At 39.7% G+C, this 25339-nt stretch overlaps 1 protein-coding gene across 1 annotated transcript in view; it reads left to right on the top strand.

The window, feature by feature from the left end:
* LOC124775653 (glycerol kinase-like) overlaps positions 1-25339 on the top strand; it is a 166541-nt gene that overhangs the window by 106906 nt on the left and 34296 nt on the right. Inside the window, exons 8-9 of the mRNA XM_047250481.1 lie at positions 323-528; positions 16591-16734. Coding sequence (XP_047106437.1) covers positions 323-528; positions 16591-16734 — 350 coding nt within the window. The remainder of the gene's footprint in view (positions 1-322; positions 529-16590; positions 16735-25339) is intronic.

Here is a 25339-nt window from a genome sequence, read left to right as displayed (position 1 = left end):
AATAAGAGAGTATTTTTGGCACTGGCTACATTTCGCACCTCAATAATCCCATACTCTACGGTCCACTTATTATGACAGATGGACATTACCTATTTGAGAGACAGACCATATAAAGCTACACACTGTGTTGTGTATTGCCATTATTAACTTTTTTGTAGTTCATTGATTCTTGGTTTCTATATGTGTCTGTGAGTATTCTGAATCATTTTTGGTCTCAAAAGGTCAGTTTACAGTGTTTTCTGTTATGCAGCCAAAAATACTCCCATCAGAATAATATACACAAATTATATATTTGTACAAGACAGTAATTTATTGCCAACAGAATTCTTTGTGGGCTAACAGAGTTTACAACAAAGCAGCACATAGTTCGAGCATGCTTGGAAGCTGTATGTTACCAAGTGAGAGATATATTAGAAGCCGTGAGGAAGGATACAGGTCTTACTTTAATAACTTTGAAAGCTAATGGAACAATGGCACAAAATGATCTACTCCTGCAGCTTCAGGCAGACATATGTGGAATTCCTGTTGGTATGTAGATAACTTTAAGTAAGTTTATTATTTTAATGATGAAACCCAAACAACTTCTATGCAGTACAAAATGCAGTATGATTGATCAACTATTATTGAGGGCATCTTTGGATAAATAATTCAATAACATGTTCTGAATTTTTATCAGAATTTTATGGTCATAGTATCTTTGTGTTGTGGTTATAAATAAGTTATGTTAATATGAGGCAACTCCTGCTTCCAACAGTGAGCCATCCTGCAACATTGCAGCATCACAAGCGATACAAAAATATGTCACTACTCATTAAGATGGAATTCAGGAACAAGTTGCGACCGAACCGCCGAATCTTTCCATCAGTAAATGGGGTATGTTGTCAACTGACTCGGTTGTTTTAACCCTTCCACTGATGGAATGACCCGCTTCCTACTTCCGTATGTATAAAGCCAATACGGACTTGTAGCTGTCACGCCTTTGCGCTTACTGCTACGTATTTTAACCGTAAATAGCTCAGCCCTAATGGTAAGAGGTAGTAGTGAATTCACGTTATTAATCTTTGAAGACAGCACAGCTGCCACAAGCTCAGCTCACTTTTACTCCTCTCCTACCCTCGCCATTGCACCACATTAATTAGGTGCTACATGGACCTTGCTAAATTCACTTGCATATACATTTTTGACCGTTACTCGCCAGTATTTACCTAATGATTAGTACACTCCTAACCGCACTATTTCCCAAAGAGCTGTGATGATTGAACGGGTTCGATCCACGGCCTACAGTGCCCTACAGTTCACACGGTAACACTGCCTACCTGACCCACTTAACTTGGTAGTGAGCTTATGTATCCAATCACCACTGCTAGCAGCAGTGGGTAATCCTATCAGCACGACGAGAGCAGCAGACTTACCGTCGAATCCTCCTGAAAATACTTATAACTACGGTCGCCAGCTCTGAAGGAGCAAAAGAATAAATCAGTTTTTTGGCTCGTTTCAAAGTGAAACGGCTTGAGTTGAATTTAAACTTAATTCTGAATATTACTATTTCTGATCATTCTAGGTGATTCTACAAAGCAAATACTCTCTCAATTTCTGTGAGTTGGCTTGGTAATTACCACCAAGACAACTTATGCAACTTAGGTTAACAAAATTCTATCCTTCAACTTATTTAATGATTTTGGATATTACTCTTTGGACAATTGATATAGAATTAGTTAAGTGACTTTACTTGAAAGGTTACTCAGAAAAATGTAACTAACTATAAATAGGCGACTCATTCTGGTGTGACCATTGCTCTTTTCAACATTCTTATACGCTAAAGTATTCTACACCCAATAGAATTGTAAATGAAAGAGGCGATGGTGGCCTCAGTCTGATTTCACTACACTATGTTTCATGTTACTACACTTTACAATGAACAACATGCGTCGTAATTTTACTCATTACTATATTCTGTCTTCTGCACTTGCACAAAAGAAAACTGGTATTCTCCTTTTACATGTATACAAAGTTCGACTTAACAATTGCAAGCAGTCTTGCCTTGGGTAGACGTGTCGGTGCTGGTGGTGAGATGCATGTGGCTAACGCAGCTCTTCACGCCTCATGCCCTCAATGGCGGCTGGAACTACGAGCTGTAGCACTCGTATAAGCTACTGCACGTCCGCCATAAAATCTGGGCGCAGGAACTCTTACAATCAGCCCCAGTGGCATAGAGACGGCTTCGACAACCATTCGTCGCGTTCTACTCCACAAACGGCGACGATATTCGCCTCTTCGCTGTTGCACAATCACTTTTGCGTGAGCACAGTTACGCACGTCCGGTCACGTCAACACTCCCCAGGCCATTCCATTGTTCAGTCCCTGTGTCTCCAGCTACCTCTAGCTACGCTCGTATCACCAAGAGTGGGGGCGTTCCCCTACCACCTTTTCACCGAAATCATTTAGTATTTAAGAATATTTATATTTATTACCCTGGAGTTCATACCAGTCATAATAATTTACTACTAGCGCTTTATAACATTAAATCATACAGTAATAACTTATAATTACCAAGAAAAAGAATACATTTGACTCTGAGAGCTTAGTGCATTGTCTGACAGGCAGCGCTAATTCCCAGTTTCGCCAATAGATGGCATCAAGGTGCACTCCCTGGCAGTCTCACACCAGCGCGCCCGTTTCCGACGCGCGGGCTCCAAATTACTGTCAGCCCACCATCATTTCAGTTCCGTTACAAAGTATACTACATCATCACAGAAAAATGAGACTGCTAAGGAACTGTCTGTTGTGTGTTAGTGCTAGATTGTTGGTGTTTGAATTGTGTCCTTACAGTGTGACAAGTTTCATCAGAATTGATCAATGTTATGTCAGTGAATGAGTGGTGTACTGTAGACCAGACCTAATCTGCAGCATAAGAGTTGCCTCCTTTGTATTAGACCTTGCCTGTGACATTTTATGTTGGAGCCAAGAACTCATTTGTAGCAGACTGCTTATCTCCTGCCACTGAATTGATCTGTCTTGGCTGAATTTATCACACTATGAGGACACTGTTCAAGGCTGAAAACCTATGTACCATAATGTACTTATGTCGGAAGGTGACAGCTTGGCACATGCCTCTTCATTAATCTGTGGCAGTGAAGTGAATGAGACTTAGTCTTCTTCCGAGCTCCCTGAAGTGCATAATTCTAGGTGATGAAAACAGTTTTGCAGATTGCACTATGGTCATATTTAAGCATAAAACAGTTTTATTCATAGTTTCCTGTAGGAACAATTTGCATAGTTTAGTGACATGGAAAGTATAAGCAGACTACTTTCAATTTCTCTTTCTCTCTCTTTCTTTCTCCTCCCCCCCCCCCCCCCCCTTTCCCCACCCTCCCAAAAGAAAATCCCTCCTCCACAGATCACTTTTTGCTTTGATGCAAGAACTAATAGGTCTATACTAATGCAGACAATTCATTGCTTTGGTAGTATATGAATATGGTAGCCAGGAAACTAAAATACTACTTGTATTTGTTTTGTAGCTGAGCAGTTCTGGAGGCATAAACTTTTTTTAGATGAATAAATATGAATGGAAATATTTGTGTTTTCTGAAACTGTCAAGTGTTCAAGCAGATGGAATTAGTTTGATTCTGCCTACAAGAAAAGGAATATGGAAACCTGAGGGTACAGGAAGTCATGGACAAACTTTATGATGTCAATAAGTTTGTCAGCATCAGGTTGATGATGTGGTTTCAGCTGGGTTAAAGAAAGACTGGCTGATAAGTTTACCTTGACTTAGCTTCAACTGTTCATAAGTTGCTATGTTTTTGTCTTACACTAATTCATTTTGTTTTTGTTTTTAATTACCTTTATTCTACTCATATAAGACCCTTTGGATGTAAATGTTCATGAAAGAAGTTTATCAGGCAGACTAATTAACTATGACATACAAAATGGTTAAGTCATTAAATATAGCAGACGAAGACATTTTAATGCCATTATTAGAGGAAAATTTTAGTGAATTTAGTGTGGTGTGCAAAATTCCAGTATGTATGTTGCAACAATGCTATTTACATGATATTCCCACTGCACCATCCTCTTTCCTTTCCTTTAATATTTGGATATTATGCTGTGTAATTTATTCAGATATTGCTCATGTTCATTCATTAAGAACTTTAGATATTTACTTTCTATAACTCTTTTCATTATTATGAGTTGTAATGGCACAATTGTCTTTAAACTTCAGTGTCTGTATCACTAAGATTTGAAATGGAACCATTGTGTTAGATTATTTAAGCTAAACATAGCACGGCATGGATGTTTTCCTTGTGTTACCCTCTGCAAGAACTAAGTTGTCATTTGAAGATAACTCTGACTGAACTTTCACATGAGGGAGTAGATCATTAACACAGAACATCACAATATCACCACATAGAGAAGGTGTTGAGTGCAGACAGACATATTAGATTAGATTAGATTAGTACTTGTTCCATAGATCATGAATACAACACTTCGTAATGATGTGGAACATGTCAAGTTAATAAAAGGTGTCTATACAAGATATTACATTACACAAAATATTACATGACACTTAATATTTTTACCTTTTCACTCATCTAATGAGTCATACATTTAAATGTAGATTAAGCTGTCTCACAGAACCGTTCCTCAGATGTAAAAATTTTAAATCCTTACCGTATTTCTATGTACATCCTGCAGGTAGTCATATTTGTGTAACTACAAGGGATGTTCAATAAGTAATACAACATTTTTTTTCTTGACCAGTTGAAAAAATGGAAAATTCATTGTGGGATGTCATGGAATATTCCTGCTTCAGCCCCTATAGTTTCATGAAATTCTGATAGCTGGTGGCGATATAAGTAGCCTTCAAAATAGTGTCTGTAACAGGGGTGTGCTCCAAGCAGAGAGCTGTCACTGAGTTCCTTTTGATGGAAAACCAGGTCATTGCAGATATTCAGAAGCAGTTGCAGAATATCTACAGAGACCTGACAGTGAACAAAAGTGTGGTGAATCATTGGGAAAGATGTTTGTCATCCTTGCAACAAGGCTGCGCAAACCTGTCCGATCTCTTGCATGCCAACCAGCCACACACAGCTGTGACTCCTGCAAAGTTGGAATGTGCGAACATGCTCATTCGAGGTGATCAGTGGATCACAATCAAATACCTCACTGCTCAACTGGATGCCTTCATTGGTAGTGCTGACACGCTTGTCCACCAGCTGGGGTATTCACAGGTGTGTGCACACTGGTTCCTCACCACATAACAGAATGTCATAAATAGTGCAGAATTTCCTGCATGTTAAAGGCTGACCATACAATTTTTTGTCAAATATCATCACAGATGATTAAAAATGGGTTCACTTTGAACTGGAAACAAAACGACAATTCATGGAGTGGCACCACACTGTCTTTCCTCCAAAGAAAAAGTTCAAAGCTGCCCCCACAGCTGATAGAGTCATAGTGGTGGTCTTCTGGGACTCTGAAGAGGTTATTCTGTTTCATGCCTTCCCTCAAGATGGAATGAGTAACTATAAAGTGTGCTGTGCTACCCTCAGGTAACCAAAGAAATGGGTTCAGTGTGTTCATTGCCAAAAAAATGCAAATGAACTTCTCTTTCTCCATGACAACACAAGGCCTTACACAAGTCTGCACACCACAGAGATGCTCACATAACTTCATTGGACTGTTCTCCCTTACCCACCCTACAGCCTAGATCTCGTACCTTCTGACTTCCATCTGTTTGGCCCAATGAAGGATGCACTACACAGTAAGCAGCATGTGGTTGATGGGGATAATGGAATAATATGGTGTATGGGAATCCTGAATAAACCTACTTTCAGAACAAAAATGTGTTGCATTACTTACTGAACACCCTACATAATTACTGAACATAATGTAATGAATAGCAATGTTCGTAATTACAAAAAACAGGAAAGGGAAAACTTTCACAGAATTATAAGTAGTAAAAGGGCTGTACACTGCAGTCCACATACAATAGGAACCATTTTTTACCACAGACTACCATCTTTTCTTAAGTTAACTAATTTAAATTACTTAAATAATAATAACTGAAGCATTTATCAGCAGATAAATGCTGTTTTTAGTTTGTTTATTATTCATCTTTATTCATCCAAAGATCATCTCACAATGATGTAGGATTTGTCTAGAAAATACAATGCAAATCATTAGGCCAAGATATACAACACACAGAATACAGAACGTGCTTTATGAGGCTGGAGAGGTAGCCTATGTGGATAGGATAGGTGGTCAACCAGACTCATCCTGGCATTTGCCTTAGCAATCCAGGAAAACCACAGAAAACTGAATTCGAAATGGTTGGACAGAGTAACTCCATCATCCTATATATGAGATCAGTGTCTTAACAGTTGCACTGCCTCACTGGATAAGTCCTTATTGTATAATGTTTCTTGTTTTACACACAATTTGTTCCAGCTAACCTGCAAATAAAATATAGTTTTGTTCTTAATTGCTGCATACACTGAGAACACCTGCTGATAACTCTTGGACTGTGAAGATCTGCTGAGCCCCTTGCACCAACTCCAGGTTCCATATGCAACTGTGTGCTTGACATATTATTTCAGATTCAGATTCTTTATTGGTCATTCAGCATTATTACATGCAATAGACTTCATCAGTTCACTTAACCTATTAATTTTACAAAATAAATTTTTTCATATTTAAGTTGATATTGGGCATTTCTAAAAATTCTTCTAATGAATAGAATGGATTAGTTAACAAGAAGTTATGTACATTTTCTTTAAATAATTTGTCAGGCTTGATTGACTTATTTTTAGACAATTTGTTATATATTTTAATTGCCATATACTTATGACTATTGTTAGTTTTAGCTAATCTATTTTGTGGCAACAGCAGAGAAGTACAGTTTATTGTATAGTAGTCATGCCTTTGATTTGTTACACTTAAATTAGGTAGTTCAGCAAGTATGTAGTTAACACTGTCAAGAATATATAAATTAATAACTGTTAAAATTCTATATTTAACGAACTCTGTATTTAATGAAGTCTGATTGCTTTCTTCTGAATCACCATAATTTCATTTATTTTTCTACTGTTTTCCCAGAGTATTAACCCATACAATAAAACAGATTGAAAAAAGGCAAAGTACACTGTCCTTACATACTCAATTGTCAGACAACACATCAGTCTCTTCAACAAATAACTCCTGACATCCTAACCACTATGTGACGAACGTGAGAGTTCCATGTTAGACGGTTGTCAAGTATGATACCTAAAAACTTTGCCTTTTGTTTTTCTATTTTTGTAGTTTTTATAGACTGAACAACATATTCTGAGTCTTTTCCTCTTTTAATAGTCCTTATGAATGCAGTAAACCATAATCAAGGATTGAAATGTGGCCAGGTGCTGTAGTTATCCCCTTTCATTGCTATCTGCTACTCTTAGTCCTCTAATTTTTAATTTTGTAGTGTACATTACTTTTCAAGAATGTTTCAGCTGCCTTTTTAAGCAGAGGTGTTTTGAGTAATCTTTTTCATTTTCTTAGGAAATTTATTATACAACTGTATCAGCTGATATAAAACACTGGTTTTTTATTTGCTTTTCTGGGTAAACATAACTTCATACAGTGTGATTATGTATAAAAGTATTACTGCAATGCACCACAGATTGATAGATGTACTTGCTTAGTGCACTAAGGACGCCAAAATGCTCCTTACACTGAGCCCAACTACTGCTTCTTATGACCCTTTCCTGCAGTTTAACAACTGTGTCCATGTTTTGTGTCTTTGATCCCCAGAAAAGAACTCAAAAGGTAAGAACTGAGAGTATGTAGGCGTAGTATGTCACCTCAAGACATTGGCTGGTACAAGCTGATGCTAACACCCTCAGAGAATAACATGCTGATGACATTCTTTTTGACAGTAATCTTTGTATGTTCATTCCGCATTAGCTGACAATCACAGTTCATCCCAGCAAACATTGTGTTTGCTAGATAATCTATAGATGTATCGTTTATATTTAAAGTGACAAAGATGATTCCCCTCTTTATGCTCAAGTATGTACTGTTTATTTTCTGTATGTTCAATGTTAATTTATTACATGCTGCCCAACTGTAAACATCCTTGAGGGTCTCATTTGTCTCTAACAGGAGTTCTGATGTTTTATCAGTGACTATGATATTGCTGTCATCAGTGAAGAGGACTTTTTTCTCCATGTCTTAACATTTTATATTATATCCTCCATGTCTTATATTTTATGTTAAGAACAGAATTGGACCTAATACACTATCCTGTTTATATATTTCTTGCCTGACAATTGTTCTACTAAAAATTTATCACCAGCAGGCGTGTGAATGATCTCCAACTTTTGCACCCTGTTTTCCAAGTAAGACTGGCACCACTCATTTGTTGTTCCTGTTATATCTAGCGCTTCTAGCTTCCTCAGTAGTAGTAAGTGCTGAAAGCCTTGAAGAAGTCTACAAAAATGCCTGTAACACAATCATTCCTTTCAAGAGCTTCAAGTACAACTTTTGTGAACTTCACAATGGCCAATATTGTACTTCTTCCACTTCTGAAATCAAACTGTGGTTTGTTAAAGAAGTTGTACTTAACTCATGTAACCTGTCAGTCTCTCTTTCATGATTGCATAAATTATTTTTGAGAATGAAAACAGCACTGAAACTGACCTGTAGGCTTCATTGCTTTCTGCATTACCTTTCTCTAGTGAGGGCATCTCTTGTGCATACTTTACGTATGCCAGGAAAACACATAACTGAAAGACTAATTCATTATATTTGTTAATAGAGCTTATTTGCTATCTATGCTTTCCTTCAGACCACAGACAGCTAAAATATGACATCACATCCAGGGAAGATGTCAAGAATGGAGGGATGCAAGTGGTTCGCAGCTGTCAGTCTGTCTTCGATTACCACCACAGGTTCCATGCAAGTGTGGGTGTATGTCTCCCATACCTAATACTGCTCCCACCAGCCTGTGTCCATGGCGTGCTTTGATGATGGCATTTATGGAGACAACCATTGACCTAGTGTAGCAAAAATGTGATTCATCCAAAGAGCCGATTGACAGTCAAATCCCGATTATCCTGTGCCCACTGCAGTTGTAATTGATGATTTGTGGGTCAACATGTGAAACATGCAGGGGTGGTCTGCTGCGGAGCTCCATGTTCAACAGTGTATGATGAATGGTGTGATCTGAAACAGTTGAGCATGCACCAGCATAGTGCTCTTTCAGCAGAGATGCCGGATCACCATCTATCCTACTTTACAGTGCAGACAAGCCTTTGAAACACACATTGAGTGTAGAGGCATGGATGTCCAACCATTTAGTGCCTAGTGGTAGTTTCACTGTCCTTCTACCTCTTTTCATAGATGCTTGTGAAAGTAGCACATGCACATTTGGCCAGATTCACTGTTTTTGAGATACTCATTTACAGCCTCTGTGTAATAATAATCCACCCTTTGTCAAAGTCACTTATCTCAATGGATTTCCCCATTTGCAGCCCATACCTTCACTAGGGTGATTCCCTATCTATGTCTGCTCTGTTTATATACGTTTTTCATCACATCACGTTCCACAATGTCACCAGGAACCATCCAATGTCACATTGGGCAGTGGTCATAATGTTTTGGGTTATCAGTGTAATAATTCACAAAATTTTGCTAATTATTATGGACTTTCAATTATTCTATCCTCATCTTTCATTTGTATGTTGTTATTATTGAGTCAGTCTTTTCCAGTTTCTTGTTTTATACTATCCCACACCACCTTCCTTTAGTTTTCTGCATTATATATTTTTTATTCATGTGCTAGTGCTCTAGGAACTGTGAATTAGTGCAGCACTTTTGCGAAGAACTGAGAAATCTAAGTGTCTGTGAGAACTTTCTAATGCCCACAGTTACTCATCTATTTTCCATAGCTACTGTAGCAGAAATAACTAATTTTGGAAATGTCTTCTCAAAAATTAATTTAAGAAATGTGTGGAATTTAGATAACTTAGCATCTACATTACTTTCCATATACAGTTCAACCCAGGTTTAATTTGGCAGTGTCCTATAAAAATTATGTACCATATGATCTGAGGAAATCCTTTTGTAGGACTGCAGTTCTGCAGGTTTCACCAAGCCTGTTGTTAGCTTCATTATCTGATAGTGATGATCGAAAATGTCGAAATCTCTGACAAATACTTTACAATTTTCCCTGTCAGTATCCATAAGTACATGGTCTACAATTGAAGCTGAATGTTTTGAAACCCTCTTAGCAGTGTTTAGCATTTGTTTCCCACCACAAGTGCTCAAAATGTTTAAGAAGTTATTACTAGTTTTACTTTGAACACCTGTGTGTCCACATATTATTATGTTAGTTCTGGGGGCTGAGAATCTTTCCTTGACTTCAGCTAATTGCTGAAGAAAATGTCTCTACCACTACTAGGTGAGCAATAAATACACAGATGATTAACTTCTTATAGACATCTAGCTCTGTTATTTCAGTGGCTGCCAATTCAAAATTTTTACCTACACTGTGGTCAGATCTTATCTAACTTCAATATGTGCATTATTCCTGATATATCAAAAATATTATTTGTACTCATCATACAAGGGACTCATTGAGTTGCATACAGAGCAGACAGGCACAATGAATAGACTGCTTCATATAAGCTTTCAGTTAAAGCCCTCTTCAAAAAAGAGGAAGGCATACACTTTCACACAAGCAAGTACACATCACACACACATGACCACTACTTCCAGCCACTCTGGCCAGACTGCAACAGAAAAGCATTGAACAAGGGCAATAGTCTGAAGCAGGGGGGGGGGGGGGGGGGGTAGGAGGAGGTTATTACTGCTTGACAGAGCACGCTGAAACAAGAGGTGGCAGTACATGGATGATACCCACAGTTTTGGGAGACAAGAAAAATAAATGAGGAGTGGGAAGGAGAAAAGACCTGTGGATCCACCAGCAGAGAACAGCACAGAGTGAGGGTGAGGGGAGGTGAATTGTGAGGAGATTACAGGAAGGGCAGGGTGGAAACAGTTGGATGGAAGGTGTGGGGACAATAGGCTATCATATGTTGAGGCCAGGATGATTTTGGGAGCAGATAATGTCTTGTAAATATAACTCCCATCTGTGCAGTTCAGAAAAGCAGGTATTGGAGGGGACAACCCAGGTTGACCACGTTGTGAAGCATACATTAAAATAAAGCATGTTATGTACAGGTGCATGTTGTGCTACAGGGTGGTCCACTTGACTTCTGGACACAGTTTGGTGGTAGCTGGTCATCCTGGTGGACAGCTGGTAGGTAGTCATACCAATATGAAATGCTGAACAATAATTTCAGCAGAGCTTGTATCTAATATGGCTGCTTTTGCAGGTGGCCTGGCGTCTGATGCCCTGAAATTAGGGACATCCTTACACCCCTCTTAAAGTGGTGCTCCATTGCCCATCCAACCTTCACAGTATTCTAATCTGTACTTATGCCACTCCCAATTTCAATCCCTTGCCAGAGGGCTCATACTCCTGTGGAAGACCTGGTGCAAAACCTGCCCAATCCATCCACTGAGCACTTCCTATTCCAGTCCTGTCACTGGCTTATCCTACCCTATCAGAGGCTGGGCCTTTTGTGAAAGCAGCCATATTATATACCAGCTATATTGTAATCAGTGTTCAGCTTTTTATATTGGTACGACTACCATCCATCTATCCATTAGGATGAATGGCCTCTGCCAAACTGTGGTGAAGAGCAAAGTGGACCACCCTGTGTCACAACATGCAACAGAACATATCATGCCTGATTTTAAAGGCTGCTTGACAGTGCAGTCAATCTGGATCCTCCCCTCCACCACCAGCTTTTCTGAACTACACAGACAGGAGTTACCCTTGCAACACATTCTCTGCTCACAAAATCATCCTGTCAACCTAACAATAACCTACTGTCCCAACCTCCTCCACCCAACTGTTTCCACCCTCCCCCCCCCCCTCTCCCCCACAATTCACCTACCCTCACTGTCATTGTGTGCTACTTTCTTCCTGTGCATCCACCAGTCCTTTCCCTTCTCTACTCCTCTCTGTTCCACTCCTGTTTCTTCCCCCTCTTTCCCTTCCCCCATTGGCATTTGATGCTGCATGTGTGAGCTCTATCCTGCACCTCTAGTCCCTGAATGCTCTGCTAGGCATTGCTAATTCCTCTTCCCCCTCCATACCCTGATATCCTTCCCTGTTCATGACCTGCTTTGAATTGTTGCACCTGTTGAATGTGTTTCTGTTGCAGTCTGGCCAGAGTGGCTGGAGATAGTGGTCATGTGTGTGTGAAGTGTACTTGCTTGTGTGAGTGGGTGTGCATTATCCTTTTCTGAAGACAGATTTGAACCATAATCTTATATGTAACAGTCTTTTCATTGTGTCCGCCTGCAACTTAATGTGTCATCTTTACGGTAAGTAGCAATCCATCCTTTTCATAATAATGATGATATTCCAAACTGGAATTTCTGTTGTTTTATTATCCCTGATAAAGATACACAGTCCTTCACCATTTAAAGTAGACTTAACAGTAGCAACCTGCACATCCACACAAAGATAGCACTATATGCTGCAACTATCATTTCTACACCAGTACACTGTAATGCATACTACCATGTTGATCAAAGACTGTAATTCAACTTGAAGCTACTGTACTTTATTTTTAATGCTCTGAACATTTGAATGAATAACACATAATTCTGAGCAAATTTCCATGGTGCCTGTACACTCTGTGTGGTAATTCTATTTACCCACATTCATGGTGCAGAGGTCTCTAAGCTGGTTGATATACTTTTAAGAGAGGGGAGCCTGTTGTTACGGTTTTGTCCTAAAAAGAGGCCTAGTTCTCATACCCATGACAATGGTTGTTTGACCATGTGGGGTCCCATTCTAATCATCTGCACCAATCTTTATTTTCCAACCCTTTTGAGTTGACAAAAGCCTTATCTCCCAACAGTTCCACTGGCACCAGTTCAATGTGTGCCTCGTGCCTTACAACAGTGCCAAGACAAGACCAATCGAATCAATGGAACACCTCAACTATGCTCAAATTGGTGCGACCGGTTAGTGAAACTGCCTTATTCAGAATACTACCCATGCTGTGTTCCCTGTTCCTATCCAAGGTGTTCCCTGCCCCACTCACTGAAACCACCTAATCATCTTCTCTGAAAGCCTAATGTAAAGGCCCAAAATCCTCAATCACCTGATCCAGTCCAGCACTTGCTGGTGACCTGATACTCATGCTCAAACTTCCCCTGTAATTGAGGCATTGCTGTTACATGGCAGATGGCAGCAGTACTTCCTTGTTGCTAACATTAGTGTTAGGTTGTGGCGGTGCTCTCCTTCTTTGTTTCTTCATTTGTTGTCCTCGGTGTCGATGTACTGTCTGAAAAAATAGGGGGTGGAAGTGCATTACTGTCTGCTGTTAATGATGTATTCGATAGGTGCACATTTGAGTTTCACAGTCATTTACTTTCACTTTTCACGACCCCCCACAGACACATTTAATATGGCCAATGTACTACTGTTTAACTTTCAATAAGCCACATACTGTCACCATAGTTTACTGTTGAATATCCACGAGCAGTAAAAACCTAGCCACAAAGCTCACAGTTCTTGAAGAATAGAAAAGTACATATGGAGCAGACACTGTAATTGTTTTAACACACGGTCTAATTTTGAACCCTTATTTCACAGTTGAAGCACTGTTGTTCTAACCAACACAGGTTTGTCATCCAAAACTTGGCTGTGGATAGACTGTCTCATGGCCCAAATTTGGGTCCTTATACATCCTCACAATAGTAGGTGCCAAAACTACACATTGTTCGAAGTTAAATTTAAAGAAATTACAATTAAAACTTAACTCATTAAATTAACTTAATACCTCAAAAGATTCCGTCTTTTTAACAGTTTTTTCTTCTAGAAGAGTTAGGCCAAATTATTTGTATAAATCATGAAATGAACATATATAGTTACGCAAACAGTTGCCGGTACTTTTGACAAACCTGTTAATTACTTTGGAATTAATTAAGGGCTGTCTATGCTAACGTTATTTCAAAGAACCAAATAAATATTTAAAGAATACTATTGTTCCATCTCCCAAATGTTTATAATTAGTACAGACGAATTTAAGTTATGAAACAATTACTGATCTTGCCCTATAATGAAAGTATTAACTAGGAATAGTCAACATAAATTAAAAAATCAATTACTTACATAAAACTAAGCACAAAATTAGGTCTTTTGTTATATTCTTTTCAACATAAATTAGAAAATCAATTACATAAAATTAAAAGCACAAAATTAGATCTGTTGTTATATTCTTTAAAACTGAGGGCCTATCTTTCCTTTTTATGAAAATGCAGATTACATATATGTATCTTAATGGTAATTAATTAAAATTGAAAAAAAAAAAAAAAGGAATTTAAGGAGTCAGATGGCAAAACAAGAGAGGAAGTAAAAAATATCCCAGCTTGCTTTGTCACAATGTTTCAGCTGCTAGAGTTGAGGGGGAGGAGCCTCAAGATGGTAAAAAAAATGTAAATGTTGTATGCCTAGGGCCTCCCGTCAGGTGGACCATTCGTCGGGTGCAAGTCTTTTGATCTGACGCCACTTCAGCGACTTGAACATGAATGGGGATGAAACGGTAATGATTAGGACAACACAACACCCGGTCCCCAAGTGGAGAAAATCTCCAACCCAGCCAGGAATCGAACCCGGGTCCTTAGGATTGACATTCTGTCGAGCTGACCGGGTGCAGACGTCAAGATGGTGAAGAAGTAGGACATGTGTGGCAGACTCTACCTGTGATTACAAAGGTTAGGAATTTAACCTTTGTAATCATGGGTAGAGTCTGCTGCGCATGTCCTACTTCTTCACCATCTTGAGGCTCCTCTCCCTTAACTCTGGTAGCTGAAACCTGTTGCTGATAGACACAACAGAACTGCATACTAGCCGTCCTACCGTCTGCCAGTTCTCTCCTCCACCACCCTCCTCTCACCACTACCTTCTCTCATCCTTCCCAGCTCTCTCCTAGCTTCATCCAACTATGGCTGAAGGGCACAGATCTTCCTTCCTGCTCATCTATTAATTTATTCCTGCTGCATATTTTGCAGTTCCAGGAGAGGACCTCAACGATAACATGAAGGTCCTTCCTGCCACATTCCCCCCTATCAAACCATTTACTACTGCTTCCACAATACATCCTGCTACTTGCTCTCCTAGAACACCTCACACTGTTTCCACTCTTGATCAGATAATGTCTATAGCAGTGAAGAAAAAAAGTTTAAATATGAAACACTAAAGCAATATTATGAAATTATGTTTATTTTGCTATAAAAAGAATGCAGTAAATTAGTTACTACCACAATTAAGTGAAGTCAGATGCAGGGTTGTTCTAGAAGTCAGGCAAATGTAAATGAAAATTTGTCAGATGTCACACATAATAGCAATTTAAAATAGCTCAAGAAATTTCTGAAACCTAACGTAGAGATTCCAAATCGTCCACCATGTAACAGGGAAAAAGGCACTAGCGTGGCTATTCACAACAAAAGGTATTTATAAAAATATGTGTGAATGTACATAGCTTATCACAAGTGTTGATTTCAACACCCAGACAAAAGAGGTACCTATAAAACAACAATTATAAATTCAGTGAAGAGGTATATACACAATATAATATGAACAGTATTCAAAATGCAAAAACAGACTAATAAGAACAAAAATACAACCAAGAAATACTGTACTTGGCTGCTCTCTTGTTATTCAATAGAATATTTCAAATTGTAATGGCTCATTGTAACACTGTTAGTGTATGTAACCATAAACTTGTTTTTGTAACAGAAAACTGATTCTTTTTTATCTTTAATGTTTTCATCAATGTATGCATTTATGTTTTCCTGTGGGAGAGGTACAATTAGTACAAACTGGTATATCACTGTACATGCCAAATAAAGTTCTGACAGTGTCTGGAAAGTGATTGTTAATGGAAAGCAAATGGCAGTGGCCATGTGTGTGTAATGCATATATGAATGTGTGCCTGTGTTTTCCTACATTTGAGAAAGGGCTTTGTCCAGTAGCATTTAATTTACTTTTAAATGCACTGTATATATGTGTGTCTTTAACCTAGAATGTGAATTGATAAAAATCTGGTATTGAAGTTGCAAAACACTGTGTGTTACAATCACTTCTTTATGTTCATTTATTTTTATTTATTCGTATCAGCAAAACAGTTATGACACACTGCACTGGAATCGTGTCTATATTCTACAAAAATGTACAGACTCAGTTACTACATCTACAGCTCTGCCCTGCAAGCCACTTTACAGTGTATGATGGAGGCTACTTTTGGTACCAAATCGTGAACTGAATTTAAATGACTGTGCCAACAGATTGTACTTTGTTTCCTATGTGCCTGTATGTTACAAGGAACTCGTTCATCTTGTATTAATCCAGGGTTATTGTCATTGCAGTAATGTTGATTTTATGATGTGTAATAGTGTTAAGAACATTAAAGATATTCAGTTCTTGTTAAATATTCTATATAGATGCAGTGGTATCTTTTGCAGATCGTTCAGCTATACCTGATGTTTCAACCCTGGGTATAGCATTGACAGCTGCCCAAGCTGAGGGTATTGATTTGTGGAATGGTTCACCTAGTGCTCTGAATTTCCACACTAATCATTGTTTTGAACCATGTATAAGTAATGAAGGTTTGTACTTGTTGTTTTTCCATAAACGATGGCCACTTGCAGTATTTTTAGTTTCTAATGAATTCTTCATAGCAGTATGTGTATGCTCAGATGTGGTGACGGGTTGAAGGTGCCTCAATATATATTGAGGGACAGTGGGTGTTAAATCCCTATTCAGCCATCTTGATTAAAGTTTTTCGATGTTTTTCCTAAATCACTTCACATAAATGTCAGTATGGTTCCTTGCGCAGAATATCACATGATTCTTTTCCCAGTCCTATCTAACTTAGCTAGTGCTCTGTCTTAATGCCCTCGATAACTGGAGAAAAGGACTGTGCTCTCGTTTTATGTGGAGAGACATAGCTAGAAATATTTTTAATTTATATGTGTAGCCTCAGAAGATCAGATAATTACAACAATTCATAGAGAACAACGTAAAGGAATATAAGCTGGCTTTTGTCCAGATCGATTGACAATAGATCACATTTTCATCCTAAGGCAATTGTTTGAAATGTTAAGGGAGTTCAGCACTTCAGATACTTGGGACTTGGTTTACCAACAACAAAAGCATTGAAATGGACATTAAGGAAAAATAGCAGTGGAAATGAAATGCATGTATTCCCTCAGGGAGACACTCAGCTCGGAATCAATATCAGCAAATACTAAGATGAGAATATATAACACAGTGATATGCCCAGCGGCTTTTAGAGTTCAGAAACATGGAGTCTGACTGAAAGAGAAAACGAAGAACTATTAATATTTGAAAGAAGAGTAATGAAGAAGATATGGGGGACAGATCTCAGAAAAAGGAGAATGAAGAAGGGGGAAGACTCAGGAAATCTACCTCTTGATGCAACAACTGACAATAATACCAAAGCTGAAGAGCAAAAGAACCTAGAGAGGCCATGTTGCCAATATGACAGAAGAAAGACAGTTGAAGAAAACATTTGAGGTGAAACCAAACACCATATGCCCCACAGGACCTAAAGGCAAACCAAACTAAACAAGAGTGTGTAATAGCCTGATATCAGCAGAAAGTTCATGAGGAATGAGCATTACTCATTTGTGACTGAATATGGCAACTATATTGAAAAATGAAGAAGATCTGTGAGATTTAAAGTTGTTACTACATTTCATATAACTGCTTGAATTTTATGTACACAGTTTTAATGCACAGCATTTTTATAATATCACTAAATTACAACTTGCGATGAGTTTCTTGTGTTTTTAATTAAATTGCCCTTTGGTTACACATATTTGCTTGTGACGTTCGAATGTGACCCAAAATATTGGAGGAAGTTTTTGTTTTGAAGATAGTATGGTAGTTATGTATTAAAAAGTTAAAACTGTCATCATCCTCATAGGCTGGTTTTAATACCATGGTACATTGGTACAATCTTATTGGAGGAGGTATGTTATTGCTTTTTCTGGCGTTTTGAGTGGATTTACTTAGCCACTTCCAGCACGTCCTAGAATTTATCATGAACTATGAACCACGGTGCAACTCGTTTTCACAGTAACAACCATTTCCATGGGTGAAATGTGTGATAATTGACGCATAAAAAAAGAGATCTGACCAGGTATCGAACCTGAGAACTTTGATCTGTAGTCCAGCATGTTACTGCTGCGCTGTCGAGCCACCAAAAACTTTCTTTTCCATACACATATATTTTAACTAATGCATTTGCCTCATTTGTTATCTCCTCTTTTCATTTATAATCCATTACCTTTCATGGCTGACCTACAAGAATGAGCCAGCATAGACGGATTGCAGTTGCCTTGGTAAAGTTTCTCAAGGGTTGAAACCTGCTGCACAAAACATTTTCCATGTTCACAATTTCACCAAGATTTTCCCAGATGTCAAAAGAAGTCAAAATGAGAATGGCGAAAATGCATTTTAGGACCATTTTACTTTCTGTTTTTTGATAAGCTCATGATATGTTTTCCATTAATTGTTCAGAATATTACCTTGTAAATTTTCCGGCACTGGTTCTAATGAAGCCCAAGCTCCTTTTTTCCTCTTTCATAATAGTTTAAAACTATATGACTCTCATCAAGCTTCTTGTCTCAGAAACTAGATTTTTATCTCAGAGAATCTAGGAAACTTATGAAAAGATACATAAATCCTTGCATATTATTACAGAATGCCTTCACAGACTCTTTCATTAGCCATAATTTAATGTGTAGTGATAGCGGATGTACATAAGTTGCCCCTTCTAACTATTCAAATGAAATATTTTTCATATCTTGCTCCGAGCACTCTCCCAGAAGCCATTCATTCTTTTCAAAATGCTGCAGGGTGACTGTCCCACTCACGAACAAAATAATAAACTTATTGGAAAGAAAGTATCATAATAGTAACTTTCAAATTGCTACATCTGCACCATTTATGCAAGTTAGGCTATAGTTTATGCAACAAAGGAGGTAGAGTATATTTTGATAGGTCATCATCATATGTGCAGCTTATTTGACTGGAATAACTGGATATGTTGATATAATCATAAAGAGGGTGCCACTGCTGATGGTGTGTGCTGAATGTTCATTGGACACAAAGTCATTGTCTTGTGGGTTGTGCAGTGCCTTCATTGTGCTTCCCTAAGTCAGCATCATGTGAGGGGGTAGTGTGAGTGGGCAGACTGCAGATGCTGTACTAGGATACTTGAGAGTCTAGTTTCACTTTTTATTTATTCTGTATAGGAGCAGAAAGCTGCAGAATGGTCATCCACATAGTTACTTTGTTTCCTCTACTCAACAGGGATTTCAAAATACACTGAGCTTGCTTTTCCGTTCTATTACTTGCGTAATTATTGACATGAAATAATAAGTGATGCAAACAATTTGTCCTGATCTTCTAATTTGCTCATAGAATAAAGATGTGAAATAACATGCTAGCACCACAATAGTTACCTACAAACTGTGGTAATAATATTTACGACTTAAATAAGACTGCACCAGTGCTGCCCAGTGGTCTTTCACAGTTGCTGTTCTTGTGCCTGATTAGTCAAAAAGGGTGACTTTGGACAATTTTTGTGTTTCTTAAAATGTAGGTCTGTGTCTACAGATTATGTTTTTCATATTATTGTAAAATTTACCTTTTTTTATTTGTTTCCCAATGTAACGGAACATATTAAAGGCTTTACTTTACCGAAATATGCGATACCCTACAAATTCAACCAGTTTAACGAGTATTTATGATTATAGTAAAGTTACTGTGTATGTTAACAATGATTGCATAACATGTCTCCATAAACAGTCAACCCATTAAATTATACTGAATAACTGACCCACACAAAAGTTAATATCACTTGATCACTGATACAGCAAATGTCATCATGTAAAAACACTAAGTTCATCTTAAATAATTAATATGAAGTACGAAAAATAGTGGCCAACTTAGGTATTTTGGATCTCCTTAAATAAAAATCACCCAGTGAAACCTGTTTGTTCACTAGGAGCGTTTTCACTCAGTATTCACGTAATCAATCCTATTTTAGACGAAAACCAATGTAATTCTTAATAGTTCATGTTATTTACTTATTTATGCAAATTAGAGAAGTCAATTGACAAACTTCTATAAAATGGCCTTTTTGTAACAAATAATTATTCTGTCAAGTCAACAAATCTGTCTGACATTTTAATAACATGTTAAATTATGTCACTCGAAGCAAATTAATAACTTTTCTGCACAAATTATGATGACAGATGTACATATGACTTATAAACTATATCTCTTTTTAGTAGTTCTTTGACAATGTTATAAATACAAGCAGCAAGAAGGGTCGGGGTGCAGTCGGAATGTCACTTTGGTAAAGTGTGTTTGTGTGTTATTGTTTGAGGTGGATAAACAATGCAAAGAACATGTAAAGGAAGTACTACTTTGTGTTGTGTCATGGTCTTTGGTGAACAGTGGAATTAAGATGGCCACCAGAGTAATAAATATTTGAAGTTTACATATTTGTTGGTTTCGCTCATTCTTTATCATCAAAAGCACATAAAAAACACGGGACCTCATGTTTTTAACCCTAGACAACCAGATTTAGAGCCAGCATCAGCATCGAGACACAGCAGCGATCCAGCAAGTAGCAGCGATTACCACAACACAATGCATTTTAATGGTGCCAACCTAACATCAAGTGCTAACAAGGTCCATAAATGGGAGTGAAATAGTGCGATTATAGCAATTAGCAAATCTACGACTAGGCGACCATTACACCAAGTCTCGGCACAGGGTGGGAGCACCTATTTATTTTATCCAGAATGCTATATTCACCCTATCAGATGGATGACTTGGGACAGTGAAAGTGTTTCTTTTTAAATTGTAAATATTTGATACAAATTTTACTGTTCTTTAAGGTGGAATATGCAAAATAATATTACATTAAATTAAAAATGAATATTGAAAATTTAAAAAAGAGGCAAAGAAAATATTGGTACACTATTTATCTTAAAATATTTTCCACTCTCTCTCTCTCTCTCTCTCTCTCTCTCTCTCTCTCTCTCTCTTTTTCACACACACACACACACACACACACACACACACACACACATACTTTTCTTTCATTTTTCTTCTTTTTTCCCTACATTTAAGTAATCAGATTATCAGATTTTGTTAGTATTAACTCTCTTTACACTCTGCTTTCATACAGGAGCTAGTAATGACCAATTGATCAAAGAGAGTATTAAGTTTGCACATAACTTGTGTCACAGAGACTCCTTGAATGTCTTCCTCATTTGGAAAGACATAGATGATTGATGGCTTTTGAGACTTCCTCATAAACGAAGTTTTCACTTTGGTATCTCTTATGGTTAATATTTTTCTTATGATTGCTTTCAGAACAACCTAGGATTTTCACTCAGAGTAATTATGCCAATGAACTCTTCTTTATTTAACTCAGCCACTGAGTTGTTATTACTGGTTTTTCTAATTGCTCAATGTAATTGCCATCAGTTGTAAAATGATTGCATGTGTGAGTCATTGTTCTGATGTTTTTCACTTTCTGAACTCAAATTTTCCACAGCATCTTGGATAGAAGTAATGTTAGTGTCACTACTGTTACAAGAGTGTGGATTGTGAGGGTCATCTAAATCAATGTTTACAATGTTTTACCTCACATTATGAAGTAGCTGTGTCTCCTAGCTGTACATATCACACATAAATAAGTCAAATGAATTTTCTATTGTTTCTCTCTTTCTTCAAATTTCATCTTCTTTTTAACTATTTGTTTTGGAAATGAGTTTCAATGCCTCTTCTGGATGAAACAGAAAAAAATTCAGGTTTCTTGAAGCCTGCTTTTGTGTCTTGTTTGAACAGTGGAATTAATAGTTAAGCATTTCCTTGAGTTGGTCAAGAAACATGTCCTTCATAATATTCTTCAGTTTCTATTCATGTAAAACTTTACACTACTCAACCATCAGCAGGCAGAATTAAGCACTATCAATGGGCTGCACAGATGTGTTGAATTAGTGGCTATAGTAGCCACCAGAAAGATTGCGGGAGGCGCACATTGGCACGGCGCGTCACGGGCACGCGAGGGCACGCGAGAATTCAGACGCGACCTCTGCCGGCATAACAACAACAACAACTCCGGCAGCACGGGCCGTGCCCAGTCAGTCAAGATCGGGCATGCCTAGGACACAGTCCCGGTCTACGCTAAGTGCAGTGCGACGTAGACGTGAACAGTGTTACTACACAATTGGCGACGAGTAGGGTCGTTCTTTCGCGTGTTGCGTCGTTGTTCCGGTTTTGCAGGTTATCCACGGCATGGAGGATTTGGTGCGAGTTTTGGTTGCGCAGCAGACGGAACTCATGGCCACCATGAAACAAGTGCTTCCGGCGTTGCTCTCCACGCCGTCTGCTCCAGCGCCATTCCCTCCTCCCTTTCCCCCGTATGACGAGACGGCGGAGGATTGGGATGCATATGAACATCGCCTTCGGCAGCATTTCCAGGCGTTTCATGTTTCCGATGCGGAGGTATGTCGTGCTCTCTTCTTGTCTTGGATATCTCCCTCGCTGTATCAAGTTTTGCGGCAGCTAGCACCGTTGCAGGAACCCTCGTCCTTGTCGTTTGACGCATTGTGTTCATTGCTGTCTTCATATTACCACCGCCGCACGCATGTTGTGGCGGCTAGGGTCGAGTTCTATCAATGCAAGAAACAGCCCCATCAGTCTTACCGGGCGTGGGCCGCTACCCTGCATGGTCTTAGTCGCAAGTGTCATTTTGTCACGGAGCAGTCGCGAGAGTCGTACACCCATGTTATGGTACGCGACGTCATTGTTCGTTCGGCCCCTGATAAGGAGGTCCGGCAATGGGCCCTGCAGTTAGAAAACCCTTCCCTCGAGGAAGTCCTGTCCATTGCTCAATCGTATGAAGTCTCTCATGCAGCAGGTCAACAGCTGGAAACGTGGTGTGATGTCGCGGAGGTTCAGGGCGGCGCGGCCGCGTCCACTGTGTCGGGTGTGGACAACGTGCGAGCGGTTCAATCCGGCCGTTACGGCCGCTCCCGCACGGCGCGTAAACAGAATACCGGCCACTGGCCCCTGTTGCCGTCCTGTGCGTCGTGCTGCATACATCACGATCGGTCAGAGTGCCCCCAGCGTTGGGCCGTTTGTCGCAAATGTAATAGAAAAGGTCACATTGCTAAAGTTTGCCACTCAGCCTCAAAAGAATCGAAGGAAGCAGGTACAGAGGACATAGACGTTGACATTCAGGAAGTTTCATCGGGCCAGGCTCCCGACGCAACGGCACGCAAACTCTTTATCGAGGTGTCGGTTTGGTCACGCCGGTTACAACTGCAAGTCGATACGGGCGCGGCAGTTTCGTTGTTGAATGCACAAACTTATTCCGACCTTGGATCGCCCCCGTTGGCGCCAGTTTACTGGCGTCTACGCGGTTATGGTAAACAGTTCATTCCCCTACTGGGTCAATTCACTGCCGACGTGACTTACAAATCAGTCACTCAGCCTATTACTTTTATTGTTGTCAGTGATGCGAGCTCAGCTAACCTTTTTGGCCTGGATGCCTTTCAAGCTTTCGGTTTTTCTATCGCTGACACCATCCAGTTGGTCTCCGATGATGTTCCCTATCAATCTTTGGAATCTTTAATCTCCAACTTTCCAGATATTTTTGAGGAGGGCCTAGGGCGTGTTTCAGATTTTGAAACTCACTTAACGTTGAAGGCTTCTGCTCGCCCGCGTTTTCTACGCGCGAGGCAGATCCCCTTGGCTCTCCGCCCTCAGGTAAAGGAAGAGCTAGACCGGCTGACAGCCCTAGGGGTCGTTCTTCCCATTTCTTCCAGTGAGTGGGCTTCGCCCCTCGTTATTGTAAGGAAGCCCTCGGGAAAATTACGTCTTTGTGGCGATTTCAAGGCCACCATTAATTCCCAATTGGTGGTGGACACCTATCCTTTGCCTCGTGCTGATGAATTGTTCTCATCTGTGGCAGGAGGCCAATATTTTTCGAAAATCGATCTGTCGGAGGCTTATCATCAGATACCACTTGATGAGGACTCCAAACGGTTGGCGGTCGTCAACACCCCGTTTGGCCTTTACCAGTACCAGCGGTTGGCCTTTGCAATATCCAGTGCCCCGGAGATATTCCAGCATTATCTTGAGCATGTCACATCGACAATTCCTCATTGTATTAATTACCTGGATGACATAATTGTCACAGGCCGCAGCACGAAGGAACACTTGCACAACCTTCGCACCCTCTTTCTCAAATTCAGGTCTGTGGGCTTGCGTTGCAACCTGCATAAGTCAACCTTCTTTCAACCATCCATTGAGTATGTGGGCTACACCATCTCTCGCCACGGTATCCAGCCACTAGGAAGTTTGGTCCAAGGTATCGTCAACCTTCCTCGGCCCGCTTCGCTGAAAGAGTTACAAGCTTTTTTTAGGCAAGATAGCCTATTACCACCGGTTCATTCCCAGGGCTTCCACTATAGCCCACCCCCTGTACTGCCTTCTGCGCAAGGGTGTTCCTTTTGATTGGTCGCCTGCATGCGAGCCAGCGTTCACCTCGTTGAAGGGCCTCCTCACGTCCGCCCCTTGTTTGGCTACTTTTGATCCCCGTAAGCTGTTGGTCCTGGCTACAGACGCTTCGCAGTATGGGGTGGGGACGGTCCTGGCCCATCGCAACGCAGATGGTTCCGAGCAACCACTGGCATTTGCGTCTAAAACGCTTAGTCCCGCGCAGGCCCATTACTCCCAGGTGGAAAAAGAGGCTTTGGCCATTGTCTACGCTGTTACCAAGTTTCACCCTTTCTTGTATGGCACGAAGTTTCAGTTACTCATTGACCATAAGCCGTTAATATCGTTATTTGGCCCCGCCTCTCAGATTCCGGATAGGGCGGCCCACAGACTACAGCGCTGGGCCTTGTTCCTCTCTAAGTACCATTATGACATTCATTTTCGCCCTACAGGACAGCATACCAATGCCGACGCTCTTTCCCGTTTTCCGGTTCGATCGAGAGGAGATTATGTGTTTTCATTTGGATGTGGCGTCCCGCCAAGCGGTTGATGGCTTCCTGATCACTAGTTCTCGAGTCGCCAGGGAAACGGCAGCTGACCCGGTTCTCCGGCTAGTAGTTCGCCTCATTCAGCAGGGGTGGTCATCCCGCCCTCCAG

The sequence above is a fragment of the Schistocerca piceifrons genome, chromosome 2 (genome assembly GCF_021461385.2).
Source record: "Schistocerca piceifrons isolate TAMUIC-IGC-003096 chromosome 2, iqSchPice1.1, whole genome shotgun sequence".
Taxonomy (NCBI): domain Eukaryota; kingdom Metazoa; phylum Arthropoda; class Insecta; order Orthoptera; family Acrididae; genus Schistocerca; species Schistocerca piceifrons.
The sequence above is the reverse complement of the archived record's forward strand: the minus strand, read 5'-3'. Positions and strand labels throughout refer to the sequence as shown.